General features: G+C 41.2%; 1 protein-coding gene across 2 annotated transcripts in view; it reads right to left on the reverse strand.

Annotated features, from left to right (window-relative positions):
• The window catches only part of PLCL1 (phospholipase C like 1 (inactive)), a 351,515-nt gene extending 332,712 nt beyond the window's left edge, over window positions 1-18,803 (reverse strand). Inside the window, exon 1 of one of the 2 annotated variants that reach the window (XM_043910477.1) lies at window positions 18,059-18,803. In XM_043910477.1, the coding sequence (XP_043766412.1) occupies window positions 18,059-18,219 (161 nt within the window). In that variant the 5' untranslated portion in view covers window positions 18,220-18,803. The remainder of the gene's footprint in view (window positions 1-18,058) is intronic. The other variant, XM_043910478.1, reaches the window with a different exon arrangement.
• Window positions 18,804-19,178: the final 375 nt, after the last annotated feature.

A 19,178-nucleotide genomic window follows, 5' to 3' on the forward strand; every position in this document is an offset into this window, starting at 1 on the left:
TTAATAGCTGACAATTTCATGGTTAACTTCTTTTCTAAATTTTAAGGATTTATTGTAAGAGTGGTCATTATTTATTTAAGGCCTGCATTTTTACAGAGCATTACACCCTCTCTTTTAGAGACCACAAACTGAGCAGTTTGAATGAGTTCTTGCTTTTAAGGAATTTACAGTCTAACAAGGAAAACAGAAACTTAAACACACAGAAAACCTGAGTCTGAGTCAGACATGATTTTTAAAATACTTTTAGTCAAGTTTTTATTCACATTTTGTTTATATTCACAGAATTTCCCAAAACGAGCCTAATTCCAGGAGAAAAAAAAAGTCAGAAGTAATTAGCTGTAAGAGATCTTTGTTTAATAAAAGCAAAGATTTCATTTAATTGTAAGGTGAAAATGAAATGTGAAAGGTTTAGCTAAATTAATGAGGAAGCTATTTCTAACAGATGCCTTTACCAAGTTTTAGGTGTCCCTTCTGGCTAAGTGCCAAGGTGGAGGTTATGGAAGCTTTTCCTAAAACGAGATCAACTTGAAGCAAGAAAAAAGTTCATTAATATGAGATTTTTTTCAAGCAGAGGCTGAGCACATAGCATGCAATAATAGAGTAAGTATGTAAAAAAATTTGGTAAACTAAGTGGGGCTGCATTAAATTCATGAATAGCTCATTCTTTTATTCTAGAATTTGAGGAAGTTGAAATCCATCTTTGCACAAATTTGATGCTCTAGCAAAAACCTGTACAACTATCTTGTCAAGAAGGAGCAAAAATGGTAACAATTACAAACTCTGCTGGTTGGTTTACAGAACTTTTCTAGTAGAGATAGGAAGGTTTCTTTTAATAATTACTGACTAAATCAACTAAAATCACTCTATTTAAGAAAAGTAAAATGACTTTATATATCATTTAAAATTTAATGCAGCTGCCACAGCAAGCCTGCCTTCAATAAACCCATCAGATCCTCCCAAATTCAGGAAGCATAGCACGAGGAATACAAGGACAATTTGCTAAGCTGCTGTCAATGGAATGTGTTAAGTCGGTTTTTTTTCACCTCCAGAAGGGAAATTCCTGTGATGATTATAGTCACAGAAATATAATCTCCAGGAAAATGGAGCTAAAACACCACTACAGTGGACCACACTGCCTCTAGTAGAGTAACTAATGTTGTAGTCAAGGGGCATTTTAAATTAAACACTGCCAAATCAGAACATGCCACTTATTTGGTGTGTGAATGTGAGCGTGTGATTTAACCCATCTGTCCCTCAATCTCCTCATCTATGAAAACAGGGCAGACATCACCCACTTCATAAGCCTAGTGAGAATTACATGAGTTAAAACGTACAAAGTGCTTAGGGCTGTGTCTGGAAACTGGTGAGCACGCAAACATCAGGGGTCATTACCGCAGTGGAGTGTGCGAGGACACTTCCATAGAACTCCCTCCAAGTATGTCAAGAGTTGTCACATGAGAACTTAAACTTACACTTTCCAGTTCCTGAGACAGAAATTGGACTGACTAAGAAATGCATCATGGAAGAATTTGATTTGGGCTCAACCTAAGTTTTTCAAACAACAGAAGCAGCCTGAAAATGGAATTGGCTCCCTTGTAAGAGAAGGAGCTCCTTGCTGAGTGGAGGCCAGTATCCCCTCATCCACAGAGGTTCTTATTCTAGTGCTTTTAAGGCACCTGACATCTGGCAAAGGCTCACCTAAGACAAACCATCAGATTCTTTCCCACCGACACAGTTGTTACTCAGGACGTCCTTGATTGTTCTTATTTGGGGTTTCTCTGTATTTCACATGTGGTATGAATTTTGAGTCAGGATGCAAAGTGCAGTTCATGTGTATGAAAAATAATTGTGAAGTTAACTGGTTCATTACAGGTATTGGAATAAGACCTAGTCGTACATGAGCCATGTTCCTATCAGTTGCCCTAACCAGATCAAACAATAGGAACTCCAAAATAGATCACAGTAATGTTTAATTCCCTCATATTACAAAACACTTTGATTCCTTCTTCAATTAAGAATATATTTCATGACTAATTATTTTAACAAAACTAACAGTCTCTTTTTCTTCATTTTACTAATAAGAATCTCCTAAACTTTAAGCTGAGCACATAACTCCCTATGTAGAGACTACATTTCCCAGCTGGTTGTAGCCAGATCACCAATACGCCAAGGGAATAAAAGTAGAAGTGATATATGCAAGTTACAGATAACTTCCTTAAAATACAGTTGTTTCCCTAAAATAAAGTTGTTTCCCTCCTTTCTTTTTCCCTCTTCGTACGTATGGTACAGAAGGGGGATGTGATGGGGGGGCCAGTTTAATCAAAGGGACAGAACCATCCTAGAGGATGGCCAAAAGGGAGACAAAATGAAACTGGATCCTTGAGCTTCTGTATGGATCAGAGCTACTTACTCGATTGAGAAGAACCAGCCTAGTTACAGAACGCTATTAGAGATAGCCTCTAATATTGTTCCAGTCAACATATGTTTGCTAGAGCAACTTAGCTTCCCAATAAATGCAAGTATTTATAAATATGGAGCGTGAACTCCCTCATTCCAAAGGCCCAAAGATTCATGTATAAACATTCTCACTTAAATTCCTCTTTCAATAAAGACTTTTAATAGTGAAATTTAAAATTCTGATGTAGATCAAGCCAGCCATGAAAGCAAACAATGCTTTTGTTTGTACTACCAATGACACTTTCTAGAAGATGAAACATAATGAAAGAAAACATCCAAATGACAAAACAAGGGTATTTGAAGAAAACTACAAAGACAGTCCCTTGAGGGTCATAGCACCAAGATCCTTATAGGAATAAGACAAATAATCTGCCTTAGTCATCGACTTGTCCTTTAAAATGCTCAAGTCATTTTCAACTGTAAAATCTAAAAATCAAAACTGAAACCATGAACAAGAGCTCAGAAGGATTTAAGACATAATCAGATAAACACAAAGCTGAGCTTTTATGTCCGTAAGAAGCCTCAGAACAATGTTTCATTCCTCACAAGAAAGCAGATTTTTAAAAGATAATGACATATTAGACATGGCTGTTAAAGGACTTAAATCACTGTTTGGTTTTCTCCAGACTTTTCTTGAAGGACTTCAGAACAACAAAAATATCCAGTGCAAAGTTTTTATTTTGTACAAATAAATATCCAATATCTAGGTCCAGGATTTTTTAAATTATGATTCAAACTTTTTACATTTTATTTAATGCCACCCCATTCTCAGTTAATCCTAATGTCAGTGGTGAATGCTATTTTTCTCTTATGGCTTTTAATAGGCTTTATACAATGGAAAACATTCCACAAACTGGTATTACTGTCCATGAAACCAGATAGCAATTGGTTCTCTATGATGTGAGCTTGCCTGGAAATTACTCTCTAATATATGCACTACGGAGGAAACTGGGTTTATTCTTATTTTAACAGTTTGCTTTGCCATACAGGCTGGAAACTCGCTTTCTCGGACAGTACATACAGAAACGCAGGTAGTGGCCCAGGTAAGGCTGTGTTTTGTGTATGGCTATTATGAGTAGCTTCTACAATGTAATTCCTCTATTGAAACTTATTCAATTAAGTTAAAAAGAGGTAAATTAAATAACTGATTCTACACACTAGCCATGAGGACTCATCAAAAAACTTCTTAAAGAAAAAAAAAAAACCTACATCTTTAACCACAGAAAAAAATCTTCCTCAGTTTGGAACATCACGTCTTCTTCCTAATTATAGTTTATAAAGTTATAAACTTTTAACAGTGAAGATATCTGCCCCAAAGTGAACATCTGCCCCAAAGACAGATCAGTTCAACCAATTTTCCCAGAGAGTTTTCAGAAGTACTCAGAGTCAAGTCAAGGGCACAAGGATGTTGTGAGAACCTGAAAGTCATTCTTCAGTTCTTGTGAAGAATATATTAAGTATAAAATCCAGAAATCTGGATCCCCTTCTTTTTAAATCTTATGAAGTTCAGGTCATAAGAAGTTGGAAGATGTTGGTACTAGTTCTCCATCAATTTGCTTTATGATTTGAGGAAGTCAATAATCCCTCTAAGTCCATTTTCAGACCTATTAAGAGGTAGATTCAACTATTATGAGGTAAACTGTAAGGATTCTTTTAGTTAATTGTCTACTAAAGCCCTATATTTTAAAGTATAAAAAGTATATCATAATAAAGTAAAAATGCAGATTTGGTTAAAATGTTCCTAAGATCCATAAACTATTTTATTAAAACTACTATTAAAATCCTAAATCTTAATCCAGTAGAGTGTTCATATTGTAACCAATTATATTTATATTTAAATAATCTTAATAAAGTTCATTTAGAATGGGAAAAAATCATCACAACAATGACCTAGTTCTGAAACCAGGATATGATAGAATAATGGTCCCCAAAGATTTTTATGTCCTATTCCTCAGAATTTGGTTCCATGACAAGTTCCATATTAGGTTCCATGACAAAGAAGGTTACAGATGGAACTAAGATTACTAATCAACTAACTTTAAAATAGGAAGATCATCTTGGATTATGCAGGTGAGTCCAGTGTAATCAGAAAGATACTTAAAGATGGAAGAGAGAGAAGAGTTAGCATGGGGCAGGGTAAGGTAGTATGATGTGAGAAAGACTTCACTGGCTGTTGCTGTCTTTGAAAACGGAAGGGGCCAGGATCCAAAGAATGTAGCAGATTCTAGAAGCTGAAAGGGGCAAGAGAATGGATTTTCCCCAGCCCACCAGACTCCTCTGTCCATGGAATTCTCCAGGCAAGAATACTGGAGTGGACTGCCGTTCCCTTCTCCAGGGGGTCTCTCCGAACCAGGGATGGAACCCAGGTCTCCTGCACTGCAGGCAGATTCTTTACCCCTGAGCCACCAGAGAAGCCCCAAAAGGAACACAGCCCTGCCAACACCTTAATTTTAGCACAGCAAGACACATTTCAGGCTGCAGACTTCTAGAACTATAAGATAACAAATACATACTATTTAAAGACACGGTGATAATTTGCTAAAGCAACAATAGAAAACTAATATTTAGGGTTTCTAAAATGTAGCTTTTGAAGAGTAAGAAACCCAAACCTCCAAAGTATGCCAAAGCGGTCCCCTCAAATCTATCACTGTGTGTTAGATCCTTCTGACTTTCAACTTAAATATGTGTCCCTAGCTCAGTTGATGATGGTTGCTTTCATCACAGAACAGTGCAAGGTTGAACCACCTTAACTTTGCTTTAACTCTGGCCCATGTAACCAGATTAACATATTCTTAAATCATTGTTTTTTAGAAACCTGGGTTACTGGTGGTTGCAAGTTTGAGGAATAAAGAAAATAGGGAGGAAAAAATTCTGCCCTCCCCCACCTCTACCCTACCAAACACAGACATACTTAATATCTGGGAGACCTGGATGTTTCTCTACCTCTCAGAGCTTTGGCTTCCTTATCTGTAAGGTTGAAATGATAACCACAGCCATGTTTTTCCAACTGCTATAAGAATTAAAAAAATAATGTAAGATCTTGACAATTGTGGGGCTTGTTATTATTCTACACCATGAAATTGTAAAAGAACCCTCCATAACCCTCCATAACCTATCCATGGTGCCATAAACAATACCTCTAGTGGCTCTCTGGAAGAATGGGAGAGATCGTGGACAGCCACGCTTAATAAATGAAGGGGTAGAATTAGAGAACGATCTCAAGCTCTCCAATTCTGTAATAATGTAATTGGATAATTAAGCAGTCTTAAGTTGCTGGAGTACAAACAAGTGAGCTTGTTTGGTTTGGTTTGGTTTTTGCTGCACCACGTAACAAGCAGGATCTTAGTTCCCAGACCAGGGATCGAATCCATGCCCCCTGCATTGGAAGCACAGAATCTTAAGCACTGGACAGCCAAAGAAGTCCAGTGAGCTTTATTTTTCCCACAACAGCTCCCTCCCAACTATGCCATCTCATATCCCCTTGCCCCTGGGTACTCCAGTTACTACTCATAACTGACCTCACTCAGATTTCACAATATAGCTCAGCTGGTGAAGAATCCACCTGCAATGCAGGAGACCTCCGTTGGATTCCTGGGTCAGGAAGATCCCCTGGAGAAGGGATAGGTTACCCACTCCAGTATTCTTGGGCTTCCCTTGTGGCTCAACTGGTAAAGAATCTGCCTGCAGTGAGGGAGACCCGGGTTCAATCCCTGGGTTGAGAAGATCCCCCTGGAGAAGGGAAAGGCTACCCACTTCAGTGTTCTGGCCTGGAGAATTCCATTGACTGAATAATCCATTGGGTCGCAAAGAGTCGGACATCACTGAGTGACTTTCACTTTTTCAAGTCCTTAAAAAACTCATTCCTATTCATTTAAAACTTCAATCTCAAGTTCAGTTCAAGGTCTTCTTTCCATTCCATACCCCCCAAAGCAAGTGGAAACAGTGGTGGTGGTTGCTGCAGGAGAGGGTAGGTCTAGTCTACCCACTTCTCTCTTTCTCTTCCTCCCTAGACTTCCTTTCTAGGGTTGGGCTGGAGGATGGATAGGACAGACCATGGTCTCTCTAAAGATGGCATCAGAGGGATGCTGCAGGCCCCACTGGGTTGGGTTTCTCTGCCTCTCAGGTTAACACTGAACTATTGATTCTCTCTATAAGGCAGGCATCCACCTGCTGACTCTGTGCGGAGATGTTGTTTCTCTACAGCGCTCTTCTTACTATACATTCATCAAACTGGCTTTAGAGATCTGGCTTGGACACTGACCTCTTTCTCCCACCACTTACCCAGCCCCTGCCCCAGTCTTTTGTTACTAGAGTCCCTCTGTTCAAATAGCTTCTTGGATGGGGCACTAGCAACATCCTGGCCATCTTTGACAGTGTCACCTCTATCCACACTCAGGAACTCGGACAGCAGAAGAGCTCTGCTGGTCTGGCAATTCAGCATGTTCCAGAGAAGAGATGAGCATCAGTCCCAACTTACAGGGAGACTTGGCGGAGAGAGGAGCTGTTGGATGCTACCACCATTATCTGCCCAATCTTTACACATGATTCTCTTGAGTCCTTTCTCTCTCAGCTTCGAAAAGGGTCATGAGCTCTTCCACCCAAAATTAGGAAAGTGGAAGGAACAGGTTCCCTTCCAAGGTCACCTCCTGCCTGGAAGTCCTCCCCTTGTTCAGCCTGGGAAAGTGGGGTGGGCAAGATCAGCAGTGAAGGCTGCCTCTCCGCAAGACCGTAAGGGGTGTCTGAACACAACAGTTCACAGTCCCCTGCGTCTGTGGAATCATAGAGTCTTTTGTTTTAAGCTGTGACAGCTAATACAAGCACTCACAACTACTTCCATTCTGTTATACCAATTTCTATGATGTCTTGTTTCCCAGAAGCCATTTCTCTGTATTGGTGACCCTATCATGCTGATGGAGGAACTCTGATGAATTCCCTTGGACTTTCCTAGGGCTGGGGCTAGGGAAACAGAAAAACAGACGTAACTTGCCTTTAATGCCAAGCATTCCCAACAACTGAGACCAGTTCTTTCTAGATTCTTCCCAGGAATCTCTAGGCTCAAGGGCCCTGTGCTGAGTATTCATCATTAGCTGTGTGATGGAGTGAGGTGTTAGTTTAAAGACTCTCCAGAACCAAAATGCCAAGAAAATCCCCAAACTTTGTATTTCCAAATGTACAACTTCAGGCAGAATGATCCAGGTAAAGAACTATTTATTGAAACATTACTGTGCCCATTTATAAACATGGTCCTATCTGATTTCTTTCTCTTTAGCACACATTGATCCTCTTTCTTTTCTCCCCAAACCATAGAAATCTCAAGTTGTGGTGTAACTTAACTGCTAATACTTTTGACTTCTCATAGCCCATGCAATTACTTTCACAATAAATATGTCATTGGATAAAGACCATCACCTCAGCCATAGGACAGAAAGCTGGGGGTCAAAAGGTCACCTGCTGTTGAGGTTTCTTTTAGTATGTCTAGCTTAAGTGTGTACACACATACACACCACTGCATTTATCACAAAACGAGGCTGATTCCACACTAACTGAACATAAAAGGGTATTAGGGAAAATAGTTCTTGTAAGTTTCAGATGTTTGGGGAAAGCCTCATTGTTTTTTCAAAAAAAAAAGAAAAACACTTTAAGAGAAAGTGACCAAATGTCTTATTGTGCAAATGCTGCAACAGAGAAAAGACAGGGGGAGAGAGAGAGAAGAGAAAGAAAAAGCCAAAGTCCCATGCCCTTCAATAATTTAACATAACCACAGACAGATAATTAAAGCTGACATATGAGGAGTGTCTCAGCAAGAGAGCTGACTGTGCCTTTAACCCTGGCCAGTCTCCAAGTGATGGGGATAAACCTCTGGGTACCATTTGGCCATAGTACTGTATCTCTGCATGGCAGAATGGACTCATTCCCATCAACACAATAAAGTAGCCACGAGCACAGTAATTTCACAACATACTCACATATTTAAATTTCCCACATACTGACTTTGAAATTTCCACCCCCAAAAAAGGAATTAAATGATTAAACAGACTTTCAGTTTAATGAAATTCCTCAAATATTCCTCATATGTATGATGAACTCACCTACCTCAAATGTAATTGGGAAGAAATCTGAATCATACAGCATCATATCTACTACCACTTATCAAAATTACAACTTCCCTGGATTAAAAACTCAGGTACATCTTTTTGATTTATTGATGCTGGAAGACAAAACTATCAAACTATAAAATAAATCATATCAGTTTGCATTAATGAAGTAACAGTCCATCCTTAACCTGTATAATTTATAGCAAAGTTGGATCATAAATTGTTGCTTCATGGTAAAGATGTTTATTCTGGAAAAGAGTAAAAATATACTGAGAGAAATTCCATTCTCTCAAGGGAAAGTGGAGTGGAGTACCATATTACTGTAAAGTCATGGGCATTTTACATGAAAGGTTAAGAAGCTAAAAAAAAAACATAAGCAAAAAAATCCTTAATAGAGTTTCCCAAAGTTGTTTTCAGAATTGCTTCTTTTTGACTTATCAGCTAAACTTAGTTTTTAAGGTAGCTATATAATGTCTGCTATTTCATGCATACTAGCTAGGTTTAAATCAATATTATTTAGCAGGATATATAGTATAAAGATTAAAAGCAACCTATGGAGCTAAACCATTTGGGTACATTTCTTCGCTCTGCCATTTACTAGCTAAGTGACCTTCGGCAAGTCATATAGTATCTCTCCAACTGTGAAAAGGGAAATAACAAGCAAAAACACTAAGTTCATAAGGTTATTATGAGGATTGAATGAATGAATATACATTGATTGAACAATGCCAGACTCATTACTTAAATAAGCATTTGCTGTCATTATAAGAAAATTTCTCGATAGGAAAATCTCTGCAAGATGTACTGGGTATTTTATCTATTAAACATAAAAATAAAGCATTTAATTATTAATAACATATTTAAATATATACTATTTAATTATAGCATGGAATCAATAATTCCAAAGTATTTCAAAAGGGGAGTTCACCAAATGCTGAAGGTGTCTTTGAATCTTGTATGTCAGTCTCCAGGGGGAGCACAGACTGCCGAACTTCATTCCCCACCCCACCCCACCCCACCACTTCTGCCCCTACTATCTCCTCCAAAAACGAGTAAATGATTACAAGACAGAAGGTTCAAGGGCACTGATAGACTGTTTTATGGAGGTGAGGCTTTCGAAGATAAAGGTCAGAGTGTACATAGCAGGGTCTCCTCTCTCCCCTCACCCAGCAACAGGCTGACCCAAGGGAGCAGAGCAAGGCAGCCCACTCTCTCTTCTCACACAGCTGTCCTTCTCCTGAGCTCAGGCCCCAGCCCAGCCTGAGCCTGGAGAGGCACGGAGGGGACACACGTTCTCCTCCTGCGGACTGCTTACTCTCTCGCCCAATGGGCCGCTCTTCTGGGCAGCCCACCCTCATTCTCATGCGCCAGATCTGAGATGGGAGATGTGGATTTTAAGGGCACAGGCTATTTGGCCTGCTTCGGTTTGAAATCACTTGAGTCTTGAAGAAAGTACCTATAACATGATCAAGTCCAGTTTTTCTAGAGTTCTGCCTTGTAATCTTGGTCCCAGCTGACAGTAAAGGGTTTGTTTTTGGTCTCCTTTTGCCTTCCTTGTGCATGTATCTTCCTCAACATCTCACAGAGAAGATGCTCTGAGATATAATCCCACCATCGTTTCTAACCATTATATAGTACCATACAACGGTACAAGTGTGCCTACTTAAATATACCACCTGGGCTTAGTCTGGCCTTCTCTGGTGGCTCAGAGGGTAAAGAATCTGTTGCAATGCAGGAGACCCAGCTTCGATCCCTGGGCTGGGACGATCCCCTGGAGAAGGGAATGGCAACCCACTCCAGTCTCCTTGCCTGGTGAGTTCCACGGACAGAGGAGCCTGGCGGGCTACAGTCCACGGGGCCACAAAGAGTCGGACACGACTGAGCGACTAACACTTTCACTTTTCACACTTAGTGTAGCGCTCTTCAGGCTTAGCTTAGTGCAGATTTAGCACCTTTTAAAAGGCTTCTGAGCAAGTCAGTGTGAAAGAATTAAGAAAATAGATATTATCTGTCAAAGGTATCTTGAATACCAAGTTGTATGGTTAAGGAAAAACACAATACCCTTGCCAGTGAAAGGCATACACTTCCACAAATTCACAAATACAAATTAAGAAATCTTTGGGGACTGAGTGCACTTATTAAAATAGTTTAGTTGTTATGTTGTTTCATTTTGGATGGATTGTTTTGTTTTCAAAATTAACTTGCCTTTCTTCTTTCTGGAGTGATAATGATAATAAAAATAATGATTACTTTCTACTCATCACATACAATCCTACTTATCTCAAAATAATGCTAGATTAATTATAAGTGAGGTTAGTTATAATGGTACTAATGGAAAATAAACTAGATTATCTCTCTCTTATACATCCACATAAAATGCTACAGATTAAAGTACAAATCAAATTCTAATTTAAATCCAAGGGACTACTCCAATATTTTGTCCCATTATTATTTTGTTGCCATCAAATGTTAGCTGAAATACACAATACATTGGCCAAGACTTAAGAGAATGTTGTCGTTATAGAACTTGACCATTCAGTTCTAATTGTTTTTATTGTATATTGTAATCTGTTAATTACAATAAATTATGTCTATCATAACCTTCATAGTAACTAGGATACAGAGATGAACTGGGATGCAAAGATAAACGTGCATGCATACATACTAAGTTGCTTCAGTCATGTCCGACTCTTTGCAACCCTATGGACTGTAGCCTGCTAGGCTCCTCTGTTCATGGGATTCTCCAGGCAAGAATACTGGAGTGGATTGTCATGCCCTCATCCAGGGGATCTTTACGACCCAGGGATCAAACCCTAATCTCTTATGTCTCCTGTATTGGCTGCTGCTGCTGCTGCTAAGTCACTTCACTCGTGTCCAACTCTGCGTGACCCCATAGACGGCAGCCCACCAGGCTCCCCCGTCCCTGGGATTCTCCAGTCAAGAACACTGGAGTGGGCTGCCATTTCCTTCTCCAATGCATGAAAGTGAAAAGTGAAAGTGAAGTCGCTCAGTCGTGTCCGACGCTTAGCGACCCCACTGACTGCAGCCCACCAGGCTCCTCCATACATGGGATTTTCCAGGCGAAAGTACTGGAGTGGGGTGCCAATGCCTTCTCCGCCTGTATTGGCAGGTAGATTCTATACCATTAGTGCCACCTGGGAAGCCCCGCAAAGATAAATAAGATTTGAAAAAAGCTACAAATATATCTTTTTTTACATTATTAGAAAACATTAAATATGAGATTATGTAGAACTGACAGGTTTCATTGTAATAAGTTTACTAATTTATTATTACCTTAGATTGGAAGTGCAATCAAATTATTCTCTCCATCTAGTAACCAATGGTTCATTTACTAGTGGTGAGATCCCAGTGGAAAACTCAGAAAGGAATTTTACTCCTGCCCCTTAGTCATTTTAAGCTGAATAATTTTTTTAATGTACAATCTTATACAGGTCTCAACTTAGATATTGATCCTGAAAATGGAATTATGTTTAACATTCACCATTATTAAAACTGAAGAGTCACTGGGGGAGCAGGGAAGCCTGCTGTAATTCTTTCTTTGAATTACTCCCCAGCCTACTGCCTGACCAGTTGCTCCAACATTACCTAGAAGCATCAATGGAGTGTTTGTTCTGTGGTACCAAAGGTAAAATCAGCTGTCCCTAATGTCTTCTCATAATAGTCTGTGGTGCCTAAGGTGTTATTTGGAAATAAATGTTCAATTGACATTTTACTGTACAAAATTTAATTACTTGTTTTCTCTACTGTAAAGGGGGAAAGGCTGAGAAAACAATTCTTCAGTCTTAATTGCAATGTATGTTTAACCTCTCAATGGCTATGCAATTAAATTCTACTTTTTAAACCTTAATACATTTTTCAAGAAAGTAAAAAATTCTTATAAATTCTGATAATAGTAGGAAGCACTAATCAACAGGTACTTCTAAAAGTCTCTCATCAAAACAATACAAGGTTCTTTATCTAAATTTTATTCTGAATTCTCTTGAGAGATGCTGTAAGAAATCACACCAGAAAGGCACCCCTATGAGAAACAACCACTTCTAAGGTGAAATGTGACCATGTTTCTATGGCAATTTCAGGAAAATTAATACTCTAACTGAAGCTACTGGCATAACAAAACAAATCCAAGCAAGAAGTCCAATGCCACTTACGAATCATACCCCAGAAGGGGCATCCACAATGGAAACCACCAGGACACACTCATGGCACCCAGTAAGGCTGGGGGCACCGCTGTATAACCATGTTGTTTATCCAACATTTACCCGTAAGTTGATTTTTTTAGAACTTTTAACATATTTCTACAGGCAAAAAAGTCTATAAATGCTGATTAATTCCCATGCCAAGTTACAGAAGCCTATTTAACTTATAGTGTGTCTAAAATTTTTGAGTTATTTCTCAATCACACATCACTCCCTTCATAACTGTCCCTATAAAAAAATATTTTCAGACCTCCCACACAACATCCCTTATTTCATTACTCCTCTAGAGTAATACATACTCCTATGCCCCATATAGCATGGGCTTCCCTGATAGCTCAGTTGGTAAAGAATCCGCATGTGATGCAGGAGACTCTGGTTCAATTCCTGGGTCAGGAAGATCCTCTGGAGAAGAGATAGGCTACCCACTCCAGTATTGTTGGGCTTACCTTGTGGCCCAGCTGGTAAAGAATCCGCCTGCAATGTGGGAGACCTGGGTTTGATCCTTGGGTCGGGAAGATCCCCTGCAGAAGGGAACGGCTACCCACCCCAGTATTCTGGCCTGGAGAATTCCATGAATGGTATGGTCCATGGGGTCGCAAAGAGTCTGACACAACTGAACGACTTTCACTTTCACTTTTACTATGCCCCATAATGAGTCTAAAAGAGAATACAATCCTTCACAAACTCAACTGCTGCGTGAGAAGGGGAGAAGTGGGTCAGGCATAAAAGAACAGGTGTGACCTTCATATATTGACAACAAGTAGAACATCTGCCAAGCTTCTCTGCCTTTCAAACTACAGTGCAGGCCTAACAAAATGACCAAAGACAAGAGCGTCTGCAATCTCTTTCTGACTGAACTGAACTGAAAGTTGCTCAGTCGTATCCAACTCTTTGCAACCCCATGGACCGTCCATGGGATTCTCTAGGCCAGAATACTGGAGTGGGTAGCCTTTCCCTTCTCCAGAGGATCTTCCCAACCCAGGGATTGAACTCAGGTCTCCTGCATTGCAGGCAGACTCTTTACTAGCTGAGCCACAAAGGAAGCTGTCTAGAGTCATCCATTTCAAGATTTTCTGATTTGGAGAGGTGAAGCAGAGAAAAGAGAGTTTACCCACAAACCTTGGAGCCCAAGAATCTGCCACTTTCTTAGATGTTCACGTTACTTCTAACCTAAAATGTGTTCATGGATCATGGCTTTCTCTGCATCTGAGAATCAGCATGAAACCACAAGTTTTCAGACATGGGTAGGAATCCTGACTCCACATTGTATCAGGAGTTCTCCATGCCTCCCTTCTCTACTTCAGAGAGTTTGCTGTGAGGATTAAGTGATTATAATGTATGAAAGCTCCTAGTTTAGTACCTGATTCACATCCCGTTCTCCTCTGAGGAGAGCCATAATTTTGATATGGGTCAGCAGGTACCCAAGGAGCACCTTTGAGGCTGCAGCTCAGAAACCCCCTACATCAGCCCCACAATCGCAATGAACATGACAGAATAAGACTGGCCATGATATAAGAGACACGAGCAACATGGAAGTCACTACTTTAGCTGCTTCAGTGAACATCTCAGCACCTTATTTCCAACTTCTGTCTTCAACCCACACACTTATGCCCATGGGATCCAAGTGATAATTTCTTCTCAAGAGTTCACACTGAAGCAGAAGCAAAAGGAAATGGAAAAAAGTAGGACTCTTCAATACATTACATATAACGGGAGATAAATCATTTGCTTTTTTTTTTTCCCTTGGCTTTGCAGTCTGTGAGATCTCAGTTCCCTGACCAGAGATCCAACACAAGCCCCCTGAACTGGAAATGTGGAGTCTTCACCACTGGACCACACCAGGGTCCAGTCTCTCACCAGGGAAGTCTCTCAACTATTGAGAGACTTATTTTAAAAGTCTTACTTTAAAAATATGCTATTTTTAAAACACGTATGTACCTCAATTCCCATCATCTATTCAGTGGCCAGAAGTTTGTTCATATTTTTTGTTACAACTTATGGACAAACCCAAATGAAATTTTTGGCGAACCCAATAGTATAGGAAGCAAGCTACACTGCTTTCTATTTCCCAAATTTTCTGTTATAGAGTAATAGTGATAAACTACAATCTAGAATGCTAAATATTTTAAATAAATAAATTTTATATCAAATACCAGATAGTTAATTGGTCTAATTTCTTAGGTAGAAGTATATTTGAAAGTACAACAGTACTTAATTACTAGATATTCTAAACCCTGCAAGTAACTATACTTGTCATTTTAAACCACAAGTCATAAAGAAGCAATTAAGATGGAGTTTATGTAATATTGTGGTATACAACAATACACTTACCAAAAAACATGCAACATTTATCAATGTCAATGCTGTAAAAAAAATTACACAGAAAAACACAGGGGAAAATGGACAGGTTAAAGAGAACATAGTTTAACTCTCACATTAAATTTTTCAAAACTTAGGACTGGGCATTTAAGGGAAGAAATATAATTACAGTAGAAAGATTTTCAAAAAATGTGTAAAGATAAATGTTATTGTTTTCATCAGCTCAGAGGAAAATTGTTTTCTCAACTAAACACATGTTTTCACAAATTAGGGAGGGCAAATTTACTGAAAACATTCTTTCTATTAATATACAAGACAGTCTGTTTTCTGGCATGATAGAGGAATGCAGTATTCTGATTTATCTAATATTCAAGTTTACAGAGAATTAGCAGTCAAATTAGAATAGAAACAATACCCTAAACTGAGCTGAAAAGAATTTGATATTTGATGATTCACAATCTTTCAGTGGCTCAGAGTTATGACCATGAATATCAATTATCACTGTACTAAGGCTATCAGGAACAGCATTTAATAGTTTGATTAATATAAAATGTACTAAAGCCTTTCTTTTTGTGTATGTTTCAATGCCAAATAAAAATAACTCTTGGAAAAACAACAAAGAAAGCAATCTTTTCTCAATAGAGAAGCATGTACTATTTACTTCTTATGATCTAGACCTTTTTTAGAAACTCTCATTTTTATTGCGCTAAAGTGAACAAACCATGGAGTGACAGATTCTGAGATGTCCTTGATGGCAGAGGAGGAGTGAAACAGGACCCATCACCTGTCCCTTTCCCCACTGGAAGATAAGGAGGCCTCTGGGAATAGACTCCAAGGACCAATGACCTATAGGTTATCTTTGAAGATTAACAGATGCATCACAATGACCTTAGACAACTCTCCAGACATCAAAATGTCTGGAGTAGTCTGAATATATAAACCCTGTAAAAACTCTAGCCAAATTTTATTACATAAATCAGCAGCACTGGTAGTTCACCACAGATATATACAGCTACATATGCTTATATATGGAATATTTCTGGAATGGTACACAAGAACATGTTAACAGCTATTGGGGTGGACTTTGTAAGTGGGAATGGGGAGTGGCTGGGAGTTTTCCCTTCAAACTCCTTTGCAACATTTGTTTTTATCATATGCATATATTAATACTTTTTCAACAAAAGTTAACTGATAAGAAGAATTCACTTCATCTCCTGGTATCTTTAATTTTAAATGGCAGTTATTAAATGTTTATTTTACTATTAAACAGGGAAAAGATTAAGTTGCTGCTCCGTTGCCTCCTTCCTTTTTTGTCACAAAAAGAAATTTCAGACCTAAACAGGCACCATTACTCAGCAAGGACCCTTCCAAGAATATCAACCAGCACATACTAAAATTTTAAACTTACCAATTTAGCAGCAAGAATTTGTATACTCCTTACACTCTGTTACTTTCATTTCTTTTACAAAAAAAAAAGCCCAGTGCTTTTTATGATGGTATATTTTAAACTATCTTGTGGCTATTGTTTTCACACAACACATGTAGTGTCTACATCTCAGGCTCCAAAATGTATACTGTCTACAAGTGGCCTTTTTTAAGTTTCAAAATAACATGCTTTCTGACTTATAGGTTAAAGGGGGTGGGGGCAGGGATCGTTTCCTTTTTCTCCAAATTCATACCCAGAAGAGAACACTCCTCTTCACATAATCTAAAAGTCACAAAATAACAGAAACTACTACAAGTCATTTGCAACTACCACCCACCCTTCTTTTAATATAGAAATCTCCCTGTTTGGCTCTAAACGTCCATGTGTCAGTACTGGGGAAAAGCCTAGACCATACTTGGAGCTAGCTGGATGGACTGTGGGAACAGTCTAGCCACACTGGCACTAGGAGTTACAATTTAGAGCTGGAGAAAGAGAAAAGTCTTGTGTGATGTACACATAGCTTCACCTGAACAAGGGTTTTGAAGGTATTAACACAAGCACATTGAATAGAAATATGGATAGTTCCAAGTCCATCCTTTTCATCTTCGGCTTACTTTTATATGGAAGTAGTTTCATCCTGACTGTTCTTCCAAGATCAATTTTGATGTCATGTCCTCAAGATTATGTACTCACGCATTTATGCTAAAAGGCCCTCTTCCAAAGCCTATGGAAAGGTTCTGAATTCCAGGAGACCTTATACTGATGTCATGAACCCAAGATGAAATCTCAAACAGGAAGCAAGCCCCAAGTGGAAGGAAGACAGAAAGCGACAAGAGGAGGGATGAGGCTAGCCAAACGGATAGACAGAAACCCTGACTGGTAGTTGAGGGGTCGGGAAGCGTCCTCCTGGATGCGGTGGTAACCACGAGGGCCCGGGGTGATGCTTGGTGGGTTTACTGCTTTCCGGTTACGCTCTCTGCACAACTCTAGGCTCCACCTTCGCTCTTTACTTTGCTTACTTTGCCGCAGGGTCCACTGAAAACAGCCTGCCTACGAGGAAGGTTCACGCTTCGTGACATCTCAAGATAGTTTGAGCCTCGAAGATTTGTATGCTTTGTTTTGGGTTTTTTTTTCCACTTGAGGGTAAACTGTGCGGGGAAAGCTAACTTTTTGTTGGAGAGCAGTGCACAACCTTCCCGCAGGTCTGCATTTATATTGAGTTCTGCCTTCTTCCTTACATCAATGGTTTAGAGAAACTTTCAGGGAAAATGAAGGAAAGCATCCATCAAAACGCAAAGACGCAGAATGGAACTTTTCCTCTGCGGTGAGGGGAAAAAAAAAAAAAAAGTCACTTCTGCTTCTCACAGCCAAGAGCTCAGTCTGGGAACCTCCGGACAAGGAAGGAAGGTTTGGTAATGAAGGACACTGGAGAAAACAATGCTAAGCCTGCGATGCCTCCGGACACCGTACATCCTGCCCCAGCCCCCCGACCCACCCACCGCCCACCCCCAGCCGAGCTCCCCCGGCCGCGCAGCCTCGCTTACCTTGATGATGCTGCTGCGCCGAGGGGTCGCCCGCGCAGCCTCCAGGAGGGCGGCCTCGCTGTCCGCTGGGGGCCCCGCAGCTCCGGGCAGCGCGACCCCACTGCGACGGTCCCTCCACCGGCCCCCAGGGGCCGCCGCCACGCAGTCCCCGGAGATGGCATCCGGGCCCACTCGGGGGTCGTCTTCGCTCCCGGCCGCTTCAGGCGGCGCTGAACCCTCCCTGCTGGCTGCGCCCTCGGCCATGGCCGAGCGCAGTTCGGGCTCCCCGCGGGTAGGCGGCACGCCCGGCAGCGGGGTGCAGCCGCTGGGCACGGGTGCGCTCTTGCACCGGGAGGCGGCCCGGCCAGACTTTGTTTCACCGCCCGGTTGCGGCGGCGGCGGCGGCGGCAACTTTCTGGAGAGGAGGCATCGCTCGAGTAGAGACGTCCGCGGGCTTTGGTCCAGGAGGCCGGCAGTCCGCGGGGGAGGACGGCGGAGAAGATGTGAGCAGGAGGGAGGAGAAACGACAAGGAGAGGGAGGTGTCCGAAATGTGATGCACACGCCCGCTCTGCGCCAGACAAAAGGCACCGGGCGCCTGGTCGGGCGGCCGCAGAGGCCAGGACGCGCGCGGCCTGAGAACGGCTGGAGCCCAGCGACCGCTGCCCGGCGCACCCGCCACCTGCCCGGGGACCGCGGTGCAGCGGCCCCAGGAAGTGCGGCGGCGGCGACCTCCACTCTGCTCTGTTGTGACAGGGAGGGAAGACTTGTTTTGACAGCCCGTGGGGATTGGCAGGCGTCTGGGCCTCTTAGGAGCCTCGCCTCGCCGACGGGGGGTCGGCCCGACCAATCCCCACTGCGGAGGGGTGTGCCCGAGCACGAAGAATGGAATGTGTCCTCTAACTGGGAGCCGGCCCAGCCGGGCTCGTGTACTCGAGTGGGGTGTGAGAGCACGCTCGCGTGTGCGTACATTTTGAGAAGTTTAGATGTTCGACACGACCCTGGAGATGCAGCAAAATCGGGGGGTGGGGGGAAGGGGAGGGGAAAAGAAACCTTCATTTGCAAAGCAAAGCAATTTAGAAGAAATGGGGTGTTGGGTGTTAATGTCAGTGACTTTGGGGTGACTTCAAACCATCAGGGGTT

This window comes from Cervus elaphus, chromosome 8, assembly GCF_910594005.1.
Source record: "Cervus elaphus chromosome 8, mCerEla1.1, whole genome shotgun sequence".
NCBI lineage: Eukaryota > Metazoa > Chordata > Mammalia > Artiodactyla > Cervidae > Cervus > Cervus elaphus.